The 23983-nt window shown below is 42.9% G+C and overlaps 1 protein-coding gene across 1 annotated transcript in view; it reads right to left on the bottom strand.

The window, feature by feature from the left end:
- Nucleotides 1-22247, bottom strand: part of LIN7A (lin-7 homolog A, crumbs cell polarity complex component) — a 153024-nt gene extending 130777 nt beyond the window's left edge. The window contains exon 1 of the mRNA XM_004583064.3: nt 21623-22247. Coding sequence (XP_004583121.1) covers nt 21623-21704 — 82 coding nt within the window. The 5' untranslated portion in view covers nt 21705-22247. The remainder of the gene's footprint in view (nt 1-21622) is intronic.
- Between the last annotated feature and the right edge of the window lie 1736 nt (nt 22248-23983).

The raw sequence follows: 23983 nt of genomic DNA on the forward strand, positions 1-23983 counted from the left end.
TATCTATTCTGAACTTCGAGTTTCAGAACTCTAATTCTCAACTCCAACTCTTCATTTGTGTATCTAATAGACACCTCAACATCTCCTAAACCTAGTTTGCTATGGGCCTTAACTGGCTTTCCCCAATTCTTTGAGTCTGTAGAACTGAAGCTTCAACCTTTCATATCTCAGACTAGGCACATGATGTGTCACACACTGCTTTTTTTCATTAAATCTTCCTGATGAAGTCTTTGAAATGCTTCCAGAATTTGACCACTGAACACTTTCCTATATCTATTGCACTGACCCATAACAGAAACACTCTAATGGTAAGAAAGTGTTAGTAGTAACTTGCTAACTAACCTCGCAGTTCACTATTGATTTCCAGTCATCATCACAGAGCGAGTTTGTTTAAACCTAAGTCAGATTACATGATTCCTTTACAAACTCTCTCCTGGGGCTTGGAGGAGTGACATGCTTTGACATGCTTTGACGTCCGTAACATGTTCTTTATTGTTGATTTACTGCTGGTCTGTTCCTTACCCCCTCCAAATGAAATACAATCTTCAAGAGAGTTGGAACACTGCTGTGGTGATCATTACTGCAACTTCAGATTCCTCATGGACACCGTTTCAAGTCTAGGCTACACCGCTTTAGGTCCGGTTTGCTGCTGAAGTGACTGGGAAAGTAGTAAAGGATGACCCATGTCCTGGGGCCCTGCACCCATGTGGGAAACCTGAAGGTAGCTCCAAGCACCTTGCTTTGGACTGGCCCAACTCAGGTTGCTGTGGCCATTTGGGGAGTGGACCAGTAGATGGAAGATCCTGCTCTCTGTTTCTCTTTCTCTCTTTACAAATTTACCTTTCAGATAAAAATATATAAATCTGCTTTAAGAAAGAGCAAAAAGGAAAAGCTCTATAGAAGCAAATACTTAGGGGCTAGCATCTCAGCATGCAGATTAACCCATCAGTGTCCCATATCAGAACATGGGTTCAAGTCCTGGCTGCTCTGCTTCTAATCCAGGTCTGCATTAATGCGGCTGGGAAAGCAGCAGCAGATGACCCAAGTACTGGTGAGAAAGCAGGGTGGTGCTCCGGGCTCCTGGCACTAGCCTGTCCTAGCCACAACCAATTTTTGACCATTTGGGAAAGTGAACCAGCAGATGGAAGATATCTCTGTCTTTTACTATCTCTTTATAGTAAATAAAATGAAATCTTCATAATACATAAAATGAAATCTTTGAATAAATAAATGTTTATCATATGGTCCATTAAGAAAAAGCTACCAAGACATAAATACAAAAAATGCTGATAATGAAGTTAGAGAAACAAGATTATTTAGATGTGGCCTCACTTCTGATGAGCTGACATTTTGGTAGATTGCAATTGAAGTTCAGGCTAACTTCTTATCTAAGGAAGAAACATTGTGGTAAGGGGAGCGTGAGCTCAGGAGAGAAGGGCCTGTCTATAAGTAGAAAGAACTCAAACTATTGGTGTTAGAAAGCAGTGAGAGCTGAAGCTGTGAAGGGAAAAAGGATTTATCTCCACAAAACCCATCAAAGCAGCTCAATTGAGGATGCTGGACAATGGAGGCCATTGGAGATCTTAATGCAAGAAATGATCAGAATGATATTTAAGAAAAACAAAAAACAATGAAAATCTCAACGCTTTAATATTTAATTCACGTTAAAGTTCAACGGTCACTTCAGAAATAAGGCTAGTGTAGCAGTAAAAGAGAAATGGTATTAGCTGAGCAGATTTTCCTGCATGCGCATATACAGAAACGGTTTTACAAATGCAAATCCTTATACCTTAAATGTTTAATATGAAATTGAATGTCATTTTACTTTAAAATTCTTTCAACATTCTTTTTATGAAGTTTAAAATATTTATTAGTGCATTTATTTGAAAGGTAGACTTACACACACACACACACACACACAAAACCATCCTTTGGTTCACATCCCACATGGCCACAACAGGAGCCTGGAACTCCTCTAGTCTTCAATGTTCGTGACAAGGGTTCAAGTCCTTAGGACATGTTCTGTGGCTTTCCCAGGCGCATTAATGGGGAGCTGGCTAATCAGAAGAGCAGCTAGGACCCAAACTGGCCCTTCAATATGAAATGCCAGCGTGATAAGCAGCATTTTATTCAACTCCTCCATAAAACCAGCTCTTTTTCTCATACTTTCAACTATCTTTTCCAAATTTGCCTATTTTTCAGAATCTTGTTCTAACCCTACCTTTCTGTTTTTAACATTATACAGTTTCGGGCCCGGCAGCGTGGCCTAGCGGCTAAAGTCCTCACCTTGAACGCCCCGGGATCCCATATGGGCGCCGGTTCTAACCCTGGTAGCTCAACTTCCCATTGAGCTCCCTGCCTGTGGCCTAGGAAAGCAGTTGAGGACGGCCCAACTTTTGGGACCCTGCACCCACGTGGGAGACCCGGAAGAGGTTCCTGGCTTCGGTTTGGCACAGCACCGGCCCTTGCGGTCACTTGGGGAGTGAATCATTGGACAGAAGATTTTACTCTCTGTCTCTCCTCCTCTCTGTATATCTGACTTTGTAATTAAAAAATTTAAAAATTAATCTTTAAAAAAATTATATAGTTTCAGTCATTACGTGTGTATATATATATGTGTGTATACATATATACATACATATATGTATGCAAATGTATATGTGTGTGTGTGTTTCGTCTGAAATCTTTTTTTAAAAGTTTGTTTTAAAAATTTTTATTGGAAAGGTAGGCTTGACAGAAGGCAAGACAGGGAGAGAAGGTCTTCCACCCCCTAATTCTCTCCCCCAAATGGCCACAACAAACTGGAGCTGGGCCGAGCCAAAAATAGAAAGTACGAGCTTCTTCTAGATCTCTCATGTGAGTACACAGTCCCAAGGACTTGTGCCATTCTCCACCGCTTTCCCAGGCCATTAGCAGGGAGCCTGATTGAAAGTAGAGCAGCCAGGTCACGAACCAGTGCCAATATGGGATTCTGATGCTTGAAGGCGGAGGATTAGACTGTGGAGTCTCTGCACTGGCCCTTAGTCTGCATTCTTTAAATAAAAATCTTTTAGGTTGGGTTCGGCACGATAACGTAGTGGTTAAAGTCTTTGACTTGAACGCACCAGATTCCATATAAATCCCATATGGGTGCCGGTTCTAACCCTGGCAGCTCCGCTTCCCATCCAGCTCCCTGCTTGTGGCCTAGGAAAGCAGTTGAGGACAGCCCAAAGTCTTGGGACTCTGCACCCACATGGGAGACCAGGAAGAGGTTCCTGGCTTCGGTTTGGCACAGCACCGGATGTTGCGACCACTTGGGGAGTGAACCATACTACGGAAGATCTTCTCTGTGTCTCTCTTCCTCTCTGTATATCTGCCTTTCCAATAAAGATAAATAAGTGAAAAAAAAAATCTTTCAGGTTAAGAAGCATGCTCTCTTCCTCTGAATTTGTCTCCTCTGCTGGAAACACAGAACTCATGTATACATTGTTTGCTGTGGGTGCTGGCTCCTTTACAGAGCTGCATACCCCCTCATGTGCTTTCAGGCCTTCCTTGTGAGAGCTCTAAGGCAATCAATGTGGCTACACTGGCCTCACGCTCCCCTACAAGGCTTTCTTTCATTCTCTCCTTTCAACCTGCCCTAGCCTAGAACCCTTTTCTTTCTTTCTTTTTGTTTTTTTTCCCCAAGATTTACTTGGTTTTATTGGGAAGGCAGATGCACAGAGAGGAGAGAGAAAGGAAAATCAAGCGTCCGAATGGCTGGAGCTGAGCCGATCAGAAGGCAGGAACCCGGAGCCTCTTCTGGGACTCCCATGCGGGTACAGGATCCCAAGGCTTTTGGGCCATCCTCAACTGCTTTCCCAGGCCACAAGCAGGGAGCTGGATGGGAAGTGGGGCCGCTGGGATTAGAACTGGTACCTATAAGGAATCCCAGCATGTGAAAGGTGAGGACTTTGGCCACTAGGCTAACACACTGGGCCCTACCTTTTTTTTTAAGAGATGGTTTCCTGAATGGAGTGGGTTTAATGTTCTCAGATTCAAGTTACGTGGTGTGGTGTGGTTGATGGGATGATGGGGCATTAATGCTTCCTTTCCAGCTCTGACATTGCTTACAGCCACAGGGATTATTTATAACTTTGGGAACTTTTTCTTTAAATTAATACTTCTGGGTTTTTTTTAATGGTTTATTGGAGGGCCCAGCATGGTAGCATGCACCGGGATACCTTATGGTCCGTGTCCAGGCTGCTCTACTTCCTGTCCAGCTACCTGCTTGTGGTCTGGGAATGCAGCAGAGGGCGGCCCAAAGCCCTGAGAGACCCTGCACCTGCATGGGTGAGCTGAATGAAATCCTAGCTCCTGGATTCAGATCAGCTCAGCTCCGGCTGTTCAGGCCACTTGGGGAGTGAATCGGCGAATGGAAGATCTTCCTGTCTCTTCTCTTCAAAAAAATGTCTACTGGAGAGGCAGAATCTCAGAGAGAGAGGGAGGAAAGAGACGGGCATATTAGAGTGCTAAATTGGAAGTGGAGCAGCTGGGACTCAAACTGGTATTTGTATGGGACTAAACATCCAAAAGCCCACTGCACCGCACTGCGGGTCCCCGCTGGTGAACACTCACGGCCTTCCATCTCCTCCCACCAGCTCCGCAGCTCACACATCTACCACCCCAGCCTTTACTTGCGTTTATTTTCTGACACCTGGAAATAATACTCATTTGCAATCTAAGCAACAGTTTTTTAATTGTTGAATTTTATTTGGCACATCTTGCTGTTTATAGTGGGAGAGGTTCTGTTTTCGTCTACCATATTACCAATTCATTCAAATTAGTCTCTGAATTGGATTTTAATTTGAAATATGAGAAACAACATAAAGAGAATTTCAATAACCAAATAGTTGCTTGGCTGTGCACACAGGTACCTAAAATTAAACAGGATGCAAAAAAAAAATATTTTTGAAAATCTCTTTCCCCAAGTGGGGAAACAATTTATTATTCTACGAGGCGAGCATAAATGAACTGAGCTAACATTGAAAATAGCAATAATGAAGGATCGAAGCCCCGCCAAGCTGACCTGAGACACAGAGGTCAGCTGTGGCTTTGCATGGAAACTAAACACACTAAGTGTTAAATAAGCATCCAGAAAAACTTCAAGGAAATTGAACTGTATGAATAAGCTGCATGGATTTACTTTTTTTTTTTGTCCCAAAATAAACTTGTTCTATCATTTCATTTTCCAAGAACGTTCACAAGTACTCTCCTGAGAGTATGTAAAAAAAAAAAATGAGCTAGAATCTTTAGCAAATTGCTAAAAGGTCGAGTGTGAGTCAGCATGAGGGTACAGGACCTCTGAGAACGACGAGAGAGCCAAGCTGCCGTAGACCTCTTCCCTCCTCTCCAGCCCTCATGGGTGCTGCTGAGAGAGAGAGCATCAGAACAGGAGACCAGAGGTGAATAACTTCTCAGAAGAATATAAAACTGTGGACAGAGATGGTGTGAGGAGGGGTGATCTGAGAGGAAAGAGGCTGAAAATAATCCTCATTTCAGAATCCCATACCAATATTTTTAGAGGTCTCCCACCCCTAGGAAGGCATAGGGACCTTCCATACACAGAAGGCAGAAGGTAGTCTTGCAAACCAAGAATGTGCCATCCTGAAGACCCAGACACATGGGGCCTTTCTAAAAGCAAGGCCAGGCTGGGACCAAGAGACACCTTTGACTTCCACTACCAAGTTAGGAAGTACCAAGTAAAAGACAAAGCAAACCCCTTGGGGTACAGGTGCCCAGCATAAGGCTGAGTCTACATTCAAATCAGTCTCTGAATTGGATCAGTCTTTGAGTGTAGAGCTCCTCAGACGGTTAACTTAAAAGGAAAAAGAGAAAAAAATGAGTTTGTTTGCTTTTCTCTATTTTTTAATGATTTAAAAGCAGGACTTAATGAGCAATTCTCTCCAAAGGGCCTAGAGCTGATGGCTAAGGCTTCATAGGCCAAAGTATCTCTTTGGCAACTACTCACCGTCACAGTAGTGGTACAAAAGCAGCCATCAATAATTTATCAATGGATGAATGTGGGCTCTATAGCGATAAAATTATTCATGAAAACAAAGATGAACTTAATATATTTTGCATTGCCAGAAAAAAATTTTAAAGCCATTTATTTATGCATTTGAAAAAAAAATAACAGAGATCTATTAGTCACTCCTCTAATGGTCACAAAATGCAGGGCTGGACCAAACTGAGGTCCAGAGCCTAGAATTCCATCTGCCTCTCCCATGTGAATGGCAGGTATCCAAACTCCCCAGCTCTTTCCAGGCACATTGGAAGGGAGCTGTACAAGAGGTAGAGCAGCAGGAACTTGAATCCAGCACTCTAATGGGATATCAGCCTCACAGGTGCTGGCCCAACCCATTGTGCTACAGTGCTGGCCCACATAAATCATCCTTCTGTCAGATAATCCATTAAAAAAAGATTTATTTTTTTTTTTACTTGAAATGCAGATTTACAGAGAGGGAGAGACAGGGAGGAAGATCTTCCATTATTGGTGCACTTCCCAAATGGCCACAATGACCAAAGCTGAGCCTATCTAAAGCCAGGAGCCAGGAACCTCTTCTGGATCTCACACATGGATGCAGGGTCCCAAGACCTTGGACCAATGTCCACTGCTTCTCCAGGTCACAAGCAGGGAGCTGAATCGGACAGGAACTGGATCAGCCCAAGACACAGATTGCTGCATATGGGATGCCCACACTTTCAGGTGGAGCATTAGCCAATTGAAGCATTTCCCAGCCCATTTCCCCAGGCTAATCCAATCATTTTAAATCATGTAAGCCACTGTTAAGTTGCCAGTTGGATTTAGTTGGGTAGAGGGCAGGGAGGGGCGTAGTTTGTGAGATTGGGTTTAATGCAAAATTAGCAATGAATTATGTGTTTACAACATAGGTACAACAGTAGTATGAAAAGATGATATAGGGCAGTTGGAAGTATACTGATATATACAAATAATATTGCAACAAAGACTGATAAATCAGAGTTGTATAATATAAAGTCTAGGGCCATTACTATAAGCAGTAGAGCAGAAAAGATAGTAAGATAAGGAAGAATCTCTCCAATATTTGATCAAGTGAAGTGTCACTTGAATATAAAGCAAGCGATTAGTTAGAATTCCTACATATTCAGAAGTTTTAATTTAAGGTGAAGAAATTTCATCTTAAAGCATATTCCAGAGAAACTTTTCAGACAGAAATAATTCAATGTATTCCAAAGCTCTGAAAATGATGGCAAGTGATCCAAGCTTTGAAAATTCGTCCATTCATGTAAGATGGGGATCTCTAAGTCTGAGGAGGAGGTAACGAGACTGAGCAGCAACACGGGCTTCTGGTATGCATCCATGCATGCTCTCTTGCCTCTGCCTAATCTGTTCAGCTAGTGAAGGTGAGGGATTGTGGAACCAAGACCACATGGAGCCCAGGATTACGCAGCGATTATGACCATATGATACCAACTTGACTGCAGCCATGCTATGATCAGTGGTGTTGGTATCCCTCCAAGATTCATATATTTAAACCTCATCTCCAGGGATCATGTTAGGAAGTTAAGACATTTGCAATGCTGTTAAATCATGAATGAGATTAATGTCCTCAGAGAGGAGGCCACCAAGAGCTAACTTGCTCCTTCTGACTGGTGAGAGTATGACAAGAAGGTGCCGTATGACAAGAAGGTGCCATGTGACAACCAGGAAGCATGGACTTAAGCACACAGTATGTATGTTAGTACCTTGATCCTGGGAATCTCAACTCTCCACAACGGTGAGCAACCAATGATTGAGGTTTATTAGTTACCCTGTCTGTGAGATTATACTCTGAGAGCCTCAACAGTCTAACATTGACTGCTGTAACAAAACACCATAGACTGGGTGATTTAAACAATAGATGTGTCTTTAAAATGACTCTGGAAGTTAAAACACTTAGATCAAAGAGTCAGAACGTGTGGCTAGGAAAGGACCTTCATGTTTACAGAAAAAAGCTTGCTGATTCCATCCTCTCATGGCAGAGTGTGTGCTTTGAGTGGGGGAAGTGGGAGGTTGTCATGGGGCTATGGACGGAGTCTCTGGTCTCTTATAAGGACAGTAATCCAATCATCATGGGAACTCTACCCTCCTGACCTCACCTAAATCTAATTACATCCTCAGGCTGCACCTCCAAATACTATCACATTGGTAGGTTTAGGGCTTCAATGCATGCATTCTAGGCCACAGAACCGCTCAGTCTAAAACAGATGCTTGTGTTAAAGTTTTCCTATTGATAGTTATCATTTGGATGCCAAACTGGCAGTCTTTGAAAAAACATGCAGCATCAGAAGAAACAGTATCAGGGGCATATTTGTGTCAGCCTCAACTACCTAGAATAATTCTGAGAAGATGGAATAACACAAAAGTTCCCTTTGAGTTATCAGAAGCAGTGCCTCAGAAGTCCTCCAGCAAAGTATATGAGGTTTTACTATTTCGTTAGTTCTGTCTTGGTCATTGTTTTTCTTCAGCAACAAACAATTTTCTATATTGAAGAAAGAAAGAAAACAAACCCTATATGTTTCATTAAAGCACAAATTCTGGGCTTAAAAAAGAAAGCTTCTGTTATCTGCGTTACTTAGTGAGAACACTGCTTCCACATTTAGTGCTAGACAAGAAAGATTTTACTTTGGCCGCTAAAACTCAAGCTCAAAAACCACGTGGAATGCATTTTAACGATAATGGGTAGGTAAAGTACTTTATGCCCTTTAAGATACTCAGAGTTAATGTTTAAGGGGGGAAAAGTGGTAATTTGCAGTTTGTGTCTGAGGTTCAGATTCTGCTGGGTTCCCAAATCCCTTCCCTTCCCTTCTCACTTGGTGGCAGACTCTATAATGAAAGAACTGGGGCCCTGTTACCACTTTTTCACTCCCTTACATGAACCTGTCAACATTCCAGGTCTATAAAGAAGTTTTATTTGTGCATTACAGATCAGCAAAAGGCAATATGAATGTCACAGTAATTATTTCTTGGTTCCCTGGCACAGCCTGGGAGGAAGAAATAGAATATTGTTGGTACTTTCTAATAATTCTCTCTGTAGATATTTTTACTCTAGGAAATTGGCAGCCACTATTAACAAAAGCACAACCATTTAAAATACCTGCTATTTTCCAGTGATTGTGCGGCACTTCTGAAATACATTATCTGAATTCATCTTCACCAACATTGGTACTACATACACTTATTTTTTTAGAGGCAACAGACAAAGTTCTGTCCTTTTTTTCTGGGGCAACATGCTCTCCTGTTGTGCCCCCCTGTCTGTGTGTCTGTTCTTTGAAGCCTTTGCCTGTCCCTAAGCCTCTGGTGTTACAAGTTCACAATCACTTGCTTTTGACAATGTGGTCCAGGGTCTCCAGATTCTGGCCTTTATACTGATTTCTTTTATTAAGCTTTTGTATCCTTCAGTTCCTGATTGGTCAAAATACTGATAGTTCCTGCTACATATTTTTTTGTCAAGAGGATTAACTGAAACAAAACACAAAATACAAGGTCTGGGATGTCATAAATTCTCAATGTGTGTGAATTGTTGGTATAACACTGAAAATATGATAACATAAATCACCAGCTAATGTCTGTCTTCTCCTCTAGACTGCTACCTCCATCCCTAACTGCTGGCTTGGGACCCGGGACATATCAGACTCTGGTTTGCTTTTCTTCAAATGGTCAAGTGAAGGAAAAGAATAATACAAGGACCGTATGATCATGCAAAGTGGGAGTCATTTTTGCTCACATAAGGATGAAAGAAATTAAATGTGGACAGATTAAGTAATACTCTAGATTTTCATAGAGAGTGGGGGATAGATTTGCAACTCAAGTCCATGTTGATTGAAATCTGAAGGCTTGCATTTTTTTCATTTCTTGCCCTGAAAAAATGCATGCACCTAGGCAAAAGAGGTATAGACCATCGATTCTTACTGAGCACCAACTATGGATTTAGGGGTGTTCTAAGCACTTGGATGCATTTTCTCAGTATATGGCATCTTTCTGAGGTAGGGACTATTTGGATTTTCAGTTTCATGGATGAAAACTAAAGTGCTGAAGAGGTGGTAATGTAGCTAGTAACAGATGGGGGCACATGGATAGGAGAAGAGGATGGACAGAAAAGGACAGACCCTTTGGGTCTAGAGCTCACAGTTCCAGCTGCCACATGGCTGCCTTTCTTAGCATAGCGTGATGTTTTGCAATTAAACAGCACCATAACAACAATTCATAAATCGAATTTGACCAAACAGCAAATGACATTTAAAAAATGTTTTTTTTAAAACTTATTTATTTGAAAGGCAGAGTAACAGAGAGAAGAGAGAGGGGCGGGGAAGAGAGAGGGGCGGGGAAGAGAGATGGAGACAGGCAGATCTTCCATGCACTAATTCATTCCCCAAATGTTTGTAACAATCAACATTGGACCGACTCAAAACCGAAAACCAGGAACTCGATTCTGACCTCCTATGTGAGTTGCCGAAACCTAAGCACTTGGGACATCATGTGCTGCCTTCCCACACATATTAGCAAGAAATTGATTTGGAAAAGTAGGAAAGACTCAAACCCAGGTACTCCAGTATGGAATTCGGGCATCCTGTGTGCTGTCTTAATGCTCTGTGCCACAATGCCTGCTCCTACTTCATTACCCGTATATGATTAACTTATGCTTACAAAACTAAAAACCAGTCTGAAGCACTTACTCAATCTGCCACTCACCTTTTGCCTTACATTTCCAGGAACAAAGAAATCCCTAATTCCTGGAAGGCAATGATTCCAAATTTTGAGCAATACAAATACAGGGCATCATTTTCTGAAATAAAAATCTCCCACCTTATATCCTTTGTTTATTTATCTAATTTTGCCCCCAGCAATTTGCGATATTTTAAGACAGGCCACCAATTTATTCATCAAACATTTGTATACTTATCTTTCAGGCAACAAGAACACAAAAATAAATAAATTTCTGTTTTTCAGGTGGCAGAATCATTTGTGTCTTGTAGTATGTGTTCCAACAGTATTTATGTATTTATATTTAATGTTACTGAAGCATCAAGAGATAAGCGGTTTGGGGCATGGCTGGGGTTGTGAAATTAAGTTGAGAACACAGAAAACACCGTGAATCCCTGAATGCTTTCCACTGCTGGCAAAGACCAAGTCAACCCACACCCTGTCTCTACGCGTAGACCGAAGCAGCCCGTGTGCAAGGGCTTACTCTTTGACTGCAGACTGGGGACAGAGGACGCACTGGACTTGGGGAAGATACCATTGTCATGGTTGAGGAGTTACTGTGTAGGATAAGATGTGTGGTAAGGGCTGTTAAGCTACGACTTCATTTAACTAACAGTGATTCAGTCGTTGCTGTTTTTATAATCACCATTAGATGGATAAGAAAATAGCCACATAACTTCCATGCAAGCTGCACAGTTGTTAAGTAGAAAAGCAGGGATTCAAACTCAGGCGGAAAGGCTCCAGAGCGCATACTTTTAAGCGCCCTGTGGCTTCCAAAACAATCCGAAATGAACTAGAGATAATCAGACCCTAGAAGGAAATGGTAGTAGATCATCCCCTTACACTTTGTGGAGCTCTGGCCACCCATGATCTCACTACTCACAGCTATCTTGTAGGACAGCTAATGTATTACCTTATGATCATTCATCTTTTGTTCCATTCCCTTTTTATCTATTATGTTTTGATCACTGCTTGCTTTCTTTTTAAGGTTTTTGCTTATTTTTTTTATTACTTTGTTTTAATGAGTCACTCAGTTTTACTGGAAAGGCAGATTTACAGAGAGAAGGACAGAGAGAGTTCTTTTATGCATTGATTCACTCACTCTTTGAGTGGCCACAACAGGTAGAACTGAGCTAATCCGAAGCCAGGAGATACGAGCCTTCTCTGGGTCTCCCACATTGGCGCAGGGTCCCAAGTGTTTGGGTCATCCTTTACTGCTTTCCCAGGCCACAAGCAGGGGGCTGGATGGGAAGTGGAGCTGCTGGAACATGAACCAGTGTCCGTATGAGATCCTGGCACATGCAAGGTGAAGATCTAGTCACTGGGTCTATTTGTAATTTTAAAGAGAGATCTGTAGGTTCTATACTTTGATAAAGGTTATCACCATTCATTACAAATGTATTACATCAATCCCTCCACCTTTTTGAAATCAGTAACTCCTACACTGGATTCTTCCAGTCAGTTGATAAATCTCACCATATTCTATTATGATTCAATCTTAACGGGTAAAAACTTCATTGACTTCTATACATTTTTTTCTTTTACGGTAATCTGCCCTTCAGTCTGGGTAAAATTCCAGAATATTGATTATTTTTTTTTTTGCCAAATTAATTGCTGTTGTCTTCAATCTGCCACAGGGTAAATTTAATTAAACTACTCCATGTACTTGACCTGAGCAAGTGTTGAGTAACATGGAGACCTAAGCATCCCCAGAGCTGCATCCAATCACTAGAGATCCAGGAGTGCAGTGAGTCAATCACTGCGTTACCCACCTACACACACACTTTCCACATGCACAAGTAACAACCGTGGCGTCAACATATACAACACGGCGAAGGCTCAGGTCTGAAATTCGGCCAGGTTTGCCCTCACAAGATCCCACAGATCATCCCAAGACACTACCACTGTACCTTCAGAGTGGCACTATTCCATTATTTTAGTAATAGGCTTCAGGGAGGCTCAGTCAGCCAAGATGCCACTTGTAAACCTGGCATCCCATATGGGAACACCAATTCAAAGCTGAGATGTTCAATTTCTGATCTAGATCTCTGCTGATATGCCTGGGAAGGTTGGTGGAGGATTACTCAAGTGTGTGGGCCTCTGATCTCCTTGTAGGAGTCCCTGAATCAACCCCCAGTGCCTGGCTTCGGTCTGCATTAGCCCCAGCCATTGTGGCCGTTCAGGGAACCAGTGTATGGAAGCGCCCTCTGTCTCTGTCTCTGTCTCTGTCTCTGATTCATTCTCATTCTCTCTTCGTGTCCCTCCGTCCTCCCTCTCCTCACAGTTCAAGTAAATACAAACATCTTCAAACATAATAAAATGTCACGTTTTTATTTTAAGAGGCAACAAATATATTGGCTTATACAGTTTCCTAAAATCTGTTAGTCACCTTTTTGGAAGCCAGGTTACTGTCCACTAGCAATTACAGATATTTTCGAGTGTCCCTCCCAATGACTTTCAATCATACTTTTAAATTATACTCCCTAGTTCAGTTCTTCATTGCTGTTAAAGAGATTTAGCTCTGATTTGATGCTTTATTCCCCCTCCATCTAACTTAAGCGGTTTAAAGCTGATGGCTATTTTGCAACTCCCACATTCTCTTTTTTGTTAAAGGTAATTCTAAAATTAAAATTAAAAGTTTTTTTTAAATTGAATTTTAACTAACAACACGATGGGCAAGTAATCAATGAGCAATAATCGTAGCTTGGATGAACCTCACTGGCTATAATACCACACAATGTTGGGCAAGTAATCAAAACCAGCCGGACTAGCTGGACTTGAAAGAGCTACCATGTTTCTCAGGGAAAATACCCTCACAGTTGGAACCCCTACTTTCATTCCAAGGACAGGTATCTGAGGAAAATTTCAAATTAAGTTTTAATCCCACATGATTTTTTTTCTATGTGGGATTTGGCTATGTTTATTTCTATTAAGAAACCCTTCACATTTGGATTTCGCATTGCTCAGCAAAACTCAATCATAAAATAGCCGAAAGTCTTCTCCAACAGACCAGAAGCAAAGCAGTCACAGAATCAGTGTCATTTCTTCAAGAGTATATTCATATTTGCCAATGTGGAGAGATTTTAAATTAAATCAATATTGATTTGTTTATCAGCAAAGTCCCACTACTCATCATCCATTTTTTGATTATGAAATAAGAAAATGTAATTTACTTGTGCATGTTGTGGGGTAAGAAATTCCATAGTCTACTCCGTACACTAAAAAAATCTTTTGGGGCTGAAGGAGCTGTGGTTCTGCCACCAGCGTGGGAGACCTGGATTGTGTTTCCGTTTCTGGCACCCGCTCTGCCCAGTTGAGCAGGTGCAGGGACTACTGAACTGAACGAGTGCAGGCGAGTGCTCTTTCTCATTCTCGCTTGCTCTTCGATTCCACCCTCAAACAAATTTAAAAAAAAATTAAAGAAAAACTGCCTTTTTAAAATCAAAGTATATCAAATTAAACTCCTTTGTAATTTTCATTAACAAAAGTCATGTCATGTGGCAAAATTGTGACTTGAGAAAAGTGTTCTTTACTTACATATACAAAATAAAACACTAAGCATTGCTGTTCCCTTAAGTAAAAGGCCAATAAAAAATACTTTTAAAAAATGTGTATTAGTGCCTATAGAAAATGCGAGCATACAAGTTAGCATTTAACATGTGTTGAATAAACTCCATCTGGCTGCGAGGGTGTGAGGACGAGGGACATCAAATATAATCATTCCTCTTTTTTTCCCCTTCCCTAATTAAAAGTACAGGGCATACATCCTTCAAACCACATAATAACAAATTTTATTTTTATTTTCCTTCTTTTCTAATCTATTTTACCTGTTTTTTTTTTTTAAATCTAACAAAAAGAGAGAATGGGCAAGTCCCTTTGGACTGTGAGCAAAAGCAATTTTCAAGCAACTACAGATTTTATAAAAACTGGTGACTACAGCTGATTAGAAAAGCTGTGGGCTGCCCAAGGTTTGAATTGGAAGATACATGAAGTAATAAGCTTTGCATGCCTTGAAAAGTGAAAAGGGAAAAGAGAAAAATTTTAATGTATCACAAATGCTATGAAAAGTGTGGCACTGGTGGAATTTTCATTTACATTCAATTTTTGCTCTTATGGGTTTTTTTTTTCCCCATAAGGTTGAAATTCAGAAAATAATAGCTTCAATTTTATATTTGCATTTTTAAAGACAAAAGTTAGATGTTTTTAAAAAAAGAAAAAGCACACTAAAATGTAAGTAATACTTTAAATTATAATTTAAAGACAAATAAAGCTTTCCATTTTTTGCAACTTATTCAAACTGAATTAATTCACAAGAAAGATGAATGACAGTAATACCGATATTTTATCTTCATAGATAACTAAATGTAGATTATAAGCTATTGGTCATATCAAAAGGTAAGTATTAAGCATTTCAAATTATAAAATCTCAATAAACATCTAGAAATTTTTAATTATTGGTCATTCTTCAAGAGAGTGTTCTGCATTGTTCTTCATGGATCATGACTTTCTAAAGCAAGAAGTCACTGATTGGAATAAGTAGGGAGAAAAAAATAACAAAAACAAAATGTTCAATAATTCTTTCAGTCTTATTTATGACCTTGAAATACAAAAGGAAGGAGAGTTGGGGCTGCTGTACTTAAGACATTAGCTAAGTATACACAGCCTTTAACAGTGAAGCAGTCCTTCAGATGTCAGCACGCCTTGCTTGGGTCCATTGAGTTGATGTGAATGTCATTCCTGGTTTTAAAGATTGAAACGTGTGCAAGTTCTAACCTCTGATACTGGGGAGAGTAGCTGCTGGTATTTTAAAGTCTAGAAGAAAAGAATTCCACACTGATCTTTTTATCAGCATCTTTTTAACACTAGGGTAAATCACACGGACTCCTTCCTGAACTACTGACCATGTAAAAGATAAGACTGAAAAATTAACACATCTCATTTTATGGCCACCTAGGTTCAACGCACAGATTTCTGAAGACCATGGACGTGTGAATTATAGTGCTCAGTGTATCTTTGAAAATCTAATTATGGTATTACGGTAACAAGAAAAAGGGAAACGTCATTCTGTAGACATCTTTGGCATGCAAAAACAAATTTCTACCCCAGGACGCACACATGGGGTTCAATTATTTCTAGGTAATTTTCACTTTTGCTCATTCTCTTGGTTATAGATGGTAGTAAAATTGTAAATGTAGAACTGCTTGTGGATATTCTCTTTTGTCTCTCTCCAAACGCTTTCCAAAGGACTACACGACAACAACACATCAAAAGCCAAATCACCTTTTTCTTCCTTCGTGAGCCTTCCTTTACCAAAACTACTCCCCGTGATTCTGTACCATAACAACATGTTTGTTTTCAACTCATCTGAAATCCAAAGGGTGGGAGTTCGACCTAGCCATTAAGACACCAACATCCTACACAGAATGGAGTGTTTAAGTTCAAATCCCACCTCCAGCTCTGGACACCGCTTCCTGGCACCCCAGATCCAGGAAAGCAGTAAGTGATGGCAGACATAACTGCCATCCTGCCACCTACATGGGACGCATGGGATCGAGGTCTGTGCTCTCAGCGGCTGTCTCAACTCAGTCCTGGCCCTCAGGAGGAATCTGAAAGAGCAGGAAGTGGGCGTGAACACTCTCACCTACATAATTAAATGAAAAACTTAAAAACGATTCTAAGTATTCTGAGTTGCTTCATCTGTCCCCGGAGTATCAGCTTCATGCATCTTATTTGGCATCACTCCTCCCAAGGCTCACTTTTCCACACTGACTTCCTTGAGGTTTCCAGGAAGCACTCAGGAGCTGTATCCTGTGAGGACGTTTCTTTCAAGTACCTTTTAAAGTTTCCTTTCTCACTTAGGAGGGCTTACCCTGACTGATACATCTAAAATAGCAGCACTCATCACTCTCTTTTTTCCAGTTTTGTTTCTTCTGGCTAACATTAATAGCTGTCACATGTGTATATGAGGTTGTGTGTGTTTGTGTTCATTGACATGTAGACACCATTTGGTATTATCGAGTGACAGCGATTCAAACCAAGCTTGGTATAACACTTATTTGTTAAAATAAGTAATTTTTAACTTATTTTCTGTCTCTACCGCTAGGCTCTAAAATACCACAGAAGGACAAATTTCATTCCTGGTATTCCCTTTGAATTTTTTAAATAGTAGTTGACAAATAGATATTGAATGAATGAGTTAATGAAGGAAGTGTTTGTGTGTGTGTGTGTGTGTCTTCCTTAGGAGCCTCTAACTGCCCCTTAAAATATATAATTGTTGACTCTACATCAATGTATACTAGTCCTACAGAAAGATCCAGTTAAAGATAAAATTTGAAATTCATCTACAGGTTATTCATAATACATATTTTCCACATAATGTGAAACATTTTCATAACAAAAAAGTTTTTCCAAAATAAACTCATATTAATTCTACCTTTTTGGCTTTTAAAAAAAATATATATTCCTAAAAGGCACTTTGGAGTGAAGCATGCCAAGGACAGGAACCTTCTGTGCCCACAGCCACGCAGGAACCTCCTCAGGGCTCATGTGTCTTCGTGGATGAATGGCGAAGTACAGGTCCAGAGTCAGCAAGTCCCAAATCATTATCATTGTTATTTCGATCTGAACCTTGGAAGGAGTTTCATTCCAAAATTGTTTTAGGAAGCCACAGGCACATTTCCGCAATTCATAACTTTTTAAAAAACATTTATTTATTTGAAAGGCAGAGTTACTGTGAGAGAGGAAGTAGAAGAGAGATTTTTAGCTGGCTCACTTTCCAAATGGCTGCAACTGCCAGGGCTGAGCCAGGTCAAACATGCGTACAGGAGCCAAAGGACTTGGGCCATCTTCTGCTGCTTTCCCAAGCACATTAGCAGGGAGCTGCATTGGAAGTGGAACAGTGGAACTTGGACCAGAAGTAGCACACCAGCCCCATAACTTTCCAATAAATGCCAACTGAATGTGGGGAAAGAGAAATCTTCAATCCAATTTCATACCTTTGGATCACTGTGTCACTAAGCATTAGAATGACCTTGAAACCATTTCTTATCATCACTCATTTCATGGTTTTTTTTTATCTTTAAAGTGAAGACAGAAAAGAATCAATAGCTCTAAAATTTTGTTTTATGTATTTAGATCCCCTGAGATGCTCTTGGGAAGTTTTGCCAAGCATCTTCTTTCGTTTCTCTCCTTGGACCATCTGACCTCGTGTTATAAACTGCAGAGCTGGTGAGCTGTGTCCTGGCTGACACGCATCACATGTAGCAACAGGATAAGCACCATGGACCTGTGTCATCTGTCCAATACTTTCCAAGGCCAAAACTTTGTCTCTTTGTGCACGGAACTTCATTCCCTAGTTAGACACTGCTCCTTTTTTTTTTTTTTTTAAGCACCACCTAAGCTACTGCTTCCTTAGGTTTTTGACCCCATCTTACAGTAATTTCTGATTCTGTAATGAGCCCAGAAGTCCCTTCAAGTCCCCCATGTGAGTACACAAGCTACACTCCAATGCATATCAGCTGATGGAAAGACACTGCGGAATGGGATGAAGGTGTCACAAATGGGGTACAACCTACTTGCTACTGCCTCAGAATTTATTCTTGAAGTGTATTCTTGTTCCAGGGACAGTGACAAACATATATATAATTGCATGATCTTTCTAAAGATTTGAAAGAGTATACGGGAGACAGAGAGATCTTCCATCCACTGATTCACTCCTCAAATGACTGCAATACCAAAACCGGGCCAACTTCTTCCAGGTCTCCCACATGGGTGCAGTGGCCCAAGACCTTTGGGCATTCTCCACTGCTTTTGTAGGCTATTATCCTGGAGCTGCATTTTATGTGGGGCAGGCAGAACATAAACTGGTGTCCATAAGGGATGCCAGTGCTGTGGGCACTCTGCTGTCACATCTACCCCTGTGGCAAGTATTGAGAATTCAAGATGAATTCACAAGTGGGTCCTATGTCATAGTGAAGTGGGATAAGTCACCACTTGCAACTCTAGCATGCCAGGATGGAGTACAGTTCCCATGCAGCTTCCTGCTAATGCACCTGGAAAGGCAGCAGGACGTGTTTCAGGAACGTGGGCTCCCGCTGCCCATGTGGGAGACCTGAACGGAATTTTCGGTACCAGTTTTCAGCCTGGGCCAATTCTTGGGATTTCTGGCTACTTGTAGACAGAACCAGCAAGTAGATAATCTCTCTTGGTCTCTGTGTTTCTATCACTTTGCCTTTCAAATGGTAAATCCTCCAGGGGGGAGGGAGGAAAGGAAGGAAGGAAGAAAATTAAAAAAAAAAAAAAAAAGCAAGCAAGCAAAACAAGCAAGCAAAAGCAAATGATCTTTCCCCTCAAGGGGCTCCAGCCAACTGGAGATAAATGCAGCCCAACTGGAGAAAAATTCAAAAGAGGCTAAAGCAGAAGGTAAATTTAGAAGACATCAAAGAGTAGTGAAAGGGGCCTGGGAGAGGGGTGTTCTGGAAAATCTCCTATTAGATAACCAAAAAGTAAGTCTTAACTTCAAAGCCTTCACTTTTTAACTGAATGATACCCTGGTAAATCTGCACCGCCTCAGAAGGAAACAGGTGTCCAAAGAGTCTACCTGACTCATTCAGGGGGAATCCAAAGTCGGAAGTAGGATGCAGGCAGACACTCTGGGGCAGCCTCTTGAAAAGATGCCCCCTCTCCCTTTAAGAAAAAAAAAATGTTAGAGACTCTTCTTAGTGGCTTAATGATGAAATTAATCAATTAAGCCTTTCAACCAGATGGCAAAAATTTATAGATATTGGCTTCAGATACAATAGTATCCAGATTACAGCCACTGCATGAGCGGCTGGTGGACTTACTCAGATCTGTCTGCAATCTTTTCCTCTGGGGACCTGAAGCGACTTCTGGGCTCCCAGATTCAACCAGTGCAGCCGTGGCTATTACAGGTGTTTAGGAAATAAACCAGAGAATGCAACATCTCTCTCTCTCTCTTTTAACGTTGATGTAGCATAAATGAATATATTTTTAAAGAATGAATTTAATTAGTATCTCCTTTTCGTAACTGGCTGAGGCACCTTAGGGCTAAGGCAAAATCTAAAAAGTGTAATATTATTTGTAGTAGTAGGAGGAGTAGTATATAAAATTATGCAGGCATGCAATTTTCTGGAAATTTTGCACCTAACATCATCTTTTCACTTGGGATGCTTAATGACTGTGATTTCTGTAATGGGACAATGTAAGAGCTCATCACATTAACAGAGAAATACTTGGAAAATCCATAGTTTCTAATAGCTTCCCATCTGGTTGGCTCTTACCGGGGATGGATTTACCCTGCTTAGTGCTGCTGCTGATGGGGTGGGGGGGGGGGGGGGACAGAAGAGGGAATCATGGATTATACAATAGATTTCTGAGCTCTTTAACTACAGTTATACATGTGCTGGCATGCACATCATTACCCTCTAAAGTAAAATATTTTTATTATTATTGTTTTTGCTATTATTATTTACAACTCTTACTCCGAGTCAGGTTATCATGGACTCCATACAACATCTGTTCTGGCATCAACAGATTGAGTTAAATCACCCAGTATTTCTCCAAAGTAAAAATCCCGGACTGAGTTGCCTGGTTTTTTACAGGACTAGCAGCTGGAGGCGTTTTTTCCCTCTTGCCCGAGAGTCCAGTTTAATCTGCCAGCAAGAACAGTTCTAGAGGTACATTGAACTAAATCATACTCCCTCCCCCTAGCACACTATTTCCAGATAGCCGCTCAGGGTCCTAAGTCCAGCCGCAGTGGAGCACGACTGGCGTGGAGGTTCCCTCCTCCTCCAGCGAGCCGTGGGATCCCAGCCTCTCCACAACTAGAAGGTGAAGCCAGACAGGAAGTCCGAGCACCCGGGGACAGGTACAACCCCGCGCGCGAGTGCGCCAGGAAGGCCGGCCGCGGCCGAGGACTGCGCTCTCCGAGCTTGAGCAGCCGGCGGCACGGGCCGGGGTCCTGAGGGCGAAGCCAACACCGTCTGTCACTTCAAGTCAGAGGTCACCGCTCCCTCACAGGGTAGGAGGTCACACATTGAATGTTTAATCCGACGCGCGCTTGCAACCCGCGCTTTCCGCAGCCTGGGGCACCGCGGCGGCAACCAGGTTGTGAGAGAACCAAGGTTGGCTAGGGCGGGAGAAACACAGCGGCCGCCGCCGGGGAGCTGTCAGCGGCCGGGGAACAGGGCGACCCCGCCGCAGGAGCAGCAGCCGCGCCAACTGCCCCCCAGTCAGGGCACGGCTCCGGCGCTCCGCGTTGCCCTTTCAGCAGAGGGCAGCTCCCCACCGCGACAGCCCGGCCCCGTGCGCCCAGCCACCCCGGGGGAGCGCCCCGCCTGCCCCAGGGCGACCACCAGAGCACCAGCAGCCCTCCTGACCCTCGCCCCATCAGGCGCCCGGACAAACTTCCTTCTTCCCGAGTCCGCGGGCCGCGCAGCCTTGGCAGGCGGCTCCCCGGCCAGCCTCGCCTTCGGCCGGCCGGGCGAACCTTCTCTCTCTGCCCCTTTTAGCAACCCGGAGCCCCGGGCGCCCAGCGCTTCCCCAGCGCATCCGCTCCAACAAAGCCGGCGGCCTGAGGGCAACCGGGAGAGGGACTGGGAGTGGCGGCGGAGGCGCCAGAGCTGGGCGAAGACGCCCCTCAGCCGGGCCAGGTCCCCGGGAAGGGGCGGCGGGGACGTGGCCGTGAGAGAAAGGCGAAGAAAGTATCCTGGGCTCGGCAGAGCATACGCCTTCCAGCCTCTGCCTGTCCTCGCTCTGCCTGACGCGTCCCGTCGTCCCGGAGGCGGGGGGACTTGGCAGGGGCTGATGAGGAAGCAGAGGGGGCGCCTGGCTGGCCTGGCGGGCGAACGGCTCCCTTACCTCTGTCCAGAGTGAGCGGCTGGACCACTGTCAATGTCGCCATGTCTGCCGTGGGAGCCGAAGTGACGCTCGGCTTCAGCATCAGCGGCCGCTTGTAGTGAGAAAAAGAGGAGGAGACTAGGGGCGGGGGTGGAGAGGGAAGACGGAAAGGAGGGGGCGAAGAGGGGGAGGAAGGAAGGTGGTGGTGAAGGCGAAGAAAGCTTGGGTGGGTTGGTGGCCAGATGGAGACGCAACTGTTCCGCCGCGGCAGCTCCTCCGGCGCGGCGCGGCGCTGCGCGGAGCAGGTAGCCGGGTGCGTCTGGGTCTCGGGGCTCTGGGAAGGAAGGCTGTGTCCTAGAACTTTGCTCTTCTACCCCTGGGAGCGCTGGGTAGGTGCAGCTGGCACGTTGCTCTGTTTCAACTTTCCACCCAGAGAAAATGGTTGGAGTATTTGTGCGGGGGTGGGGGGAGTGGAGAGGAGGCTTGAGGGGGGGAGGGGGGAGGTGAGTTCCTGTTTCCTTTTGGATGCAGAGAAATTACCAAGAGAGTTATCCCATCCTCTTTAGAGACAAACTGCTTCTGGTATCTTGGGCATCATGCTGGCCTTTGATGACATACTTGCTGTTAATTTCTGTTAAAGTTTTTTTTTTTTGGAATGTTGACTTTTACCAGTACACTACATAACTGATGTAACTCCCGAGTTCCATCCGTAGGTACAGCTGAGCTAGGAAGATAATTTACCTTTGCTATCAAGCCCATTAAAATAATTTAAAATAAGAAAGTCAGTTTTTGTAATTAAGTTTATGAAACATGCACTTAGCACTTTTTCACACTGAGGTGTAACCAGCTGTTAACCAAAGGTGATACTACTGATAAGTTAACAAGAGTGCCCAAAACTGAGCTGGGGATGGTACCCACCACGTGCCATTCCCTAATTTGGGGGTTTGACAGAGTCTGTCCTCTTGAAGCTTGGGAGCTAGTGGGAGATGCTGTTATTTAAACGGCTGGCTTTAGAGTCAGTTGGCCAGGAGTCCATTGCTGGAGCCTTCCAGCGCTGGCTGCGACCCCTCTGCCCCAACAGACAACGGCTAGAAAGAACACGGCCTCACCACAGATTGCCTGATAGTGAACTTAGGAAGCAGAGAAGCTTCTCTATGCAGGATGGGCAGGACTGTGAGTGCAGGACTGTAACGACAAAGCTGTCGCCTTCGCCTTCCGTGTGACAGAGCTGAATTGGGTGGCTCGCAATAAACTCTTAAAGGCGGACAACTGCTTTGCAGCAACCAACATATTTGCATGAAATCGATGCCGTTTTCGTCTAATTACATATGGATGATTTCTGAAGGTCTTTCCTATCTGATGAATAAGAGAAGCCCCATTTCAACAGCCAGGACAAAGGTGGAGACGATGGGCCACACATACTCTTCACAGACCCCTGTAGAAGTGTGTAAAACAGTTTGACATGTTGCTTTAATCTTATTTGATTCAAAAAACTCTTACAATTTGAAATTCAACACTGAATGATGTGCCCTTCAGACGTCACATAATCTCTAAGTGACCTTCAGATTACCTGTCAGTCAAACAAGAGCCATAATGACATCCAGCCGTGCAGAATTTCTGTGACAGGAAATTCTGTCTTGCAGCCACATTCAGTGCTCTGGGTGTCTGCTGGCATCATACATGCGCATGTGCTTTGAAAGCAATAAACAAGACAGTTATTCTGATAAACATTCATGCTACCTGAACAGCATGGCAAGTCTTGAGTTAAATACTGCCTGCAGCAGCTTCATGAGATATGGCCCTCTGTGGACCCTGCTCACTCCCAGTGAGGGGACAAATTGTAAGCAAGCCATGAAATTCTGTGCCATTATAGAAGGGAAGTGCTTTGGGAAGCCAGAGGAGGAAGAAATAATTCTGGTTCATCATCATTATTCATGTCCCTAGCATTAAGCAACACCAAGTTGAATTGTGCTCACTGGTATCAGAGTGTGTTCTTGGGCTTTGCACTAAATACCAGAGCTCATTCCATAATTAAGGATAAAACAACTGCACAAATCCCTTGGTCACTAATGTTGTGTAAACAACGTATTTGATTAGAAATTTGTATTTCAGTGTCTTGATTCCTAAGTTTAAAAGTCATCATTCCACCTGTTTCAACATAAATTAGATTATGAGGTTTCTGAGGTTGACTTCGTCGTTGTTTTCAGGTGGCTGCCCAAGCATTTCATAACGTGTTTCTGGCCTTATGCCATGCGCTCCCTAATGGGAGGCTCACTGCATCGTTCCTTTATGATGACTCTGTATGGCTTTATCTTTTGGATTCAAAGAGAAAGTAGGGGAAACACAAATCACCATAGTTTCATCAGTTATTATGTCTAGTAC

The sequence above is a fragment of the Ochotona princeps genome, chromosome 15 (assembly GCF_030435755.1).
Source record: "Ochotona princeps isolate mOchPri1 chromosome 15, mOchPri1.hap1, whole genome shotgun sequence".
Classification (NCBI taxonomy): Eukaryota; Metazoa; Chordata; class Mammalia; order Lagomorpha; family Ochotonidae; genus Ochotona; species Ochotona princeps.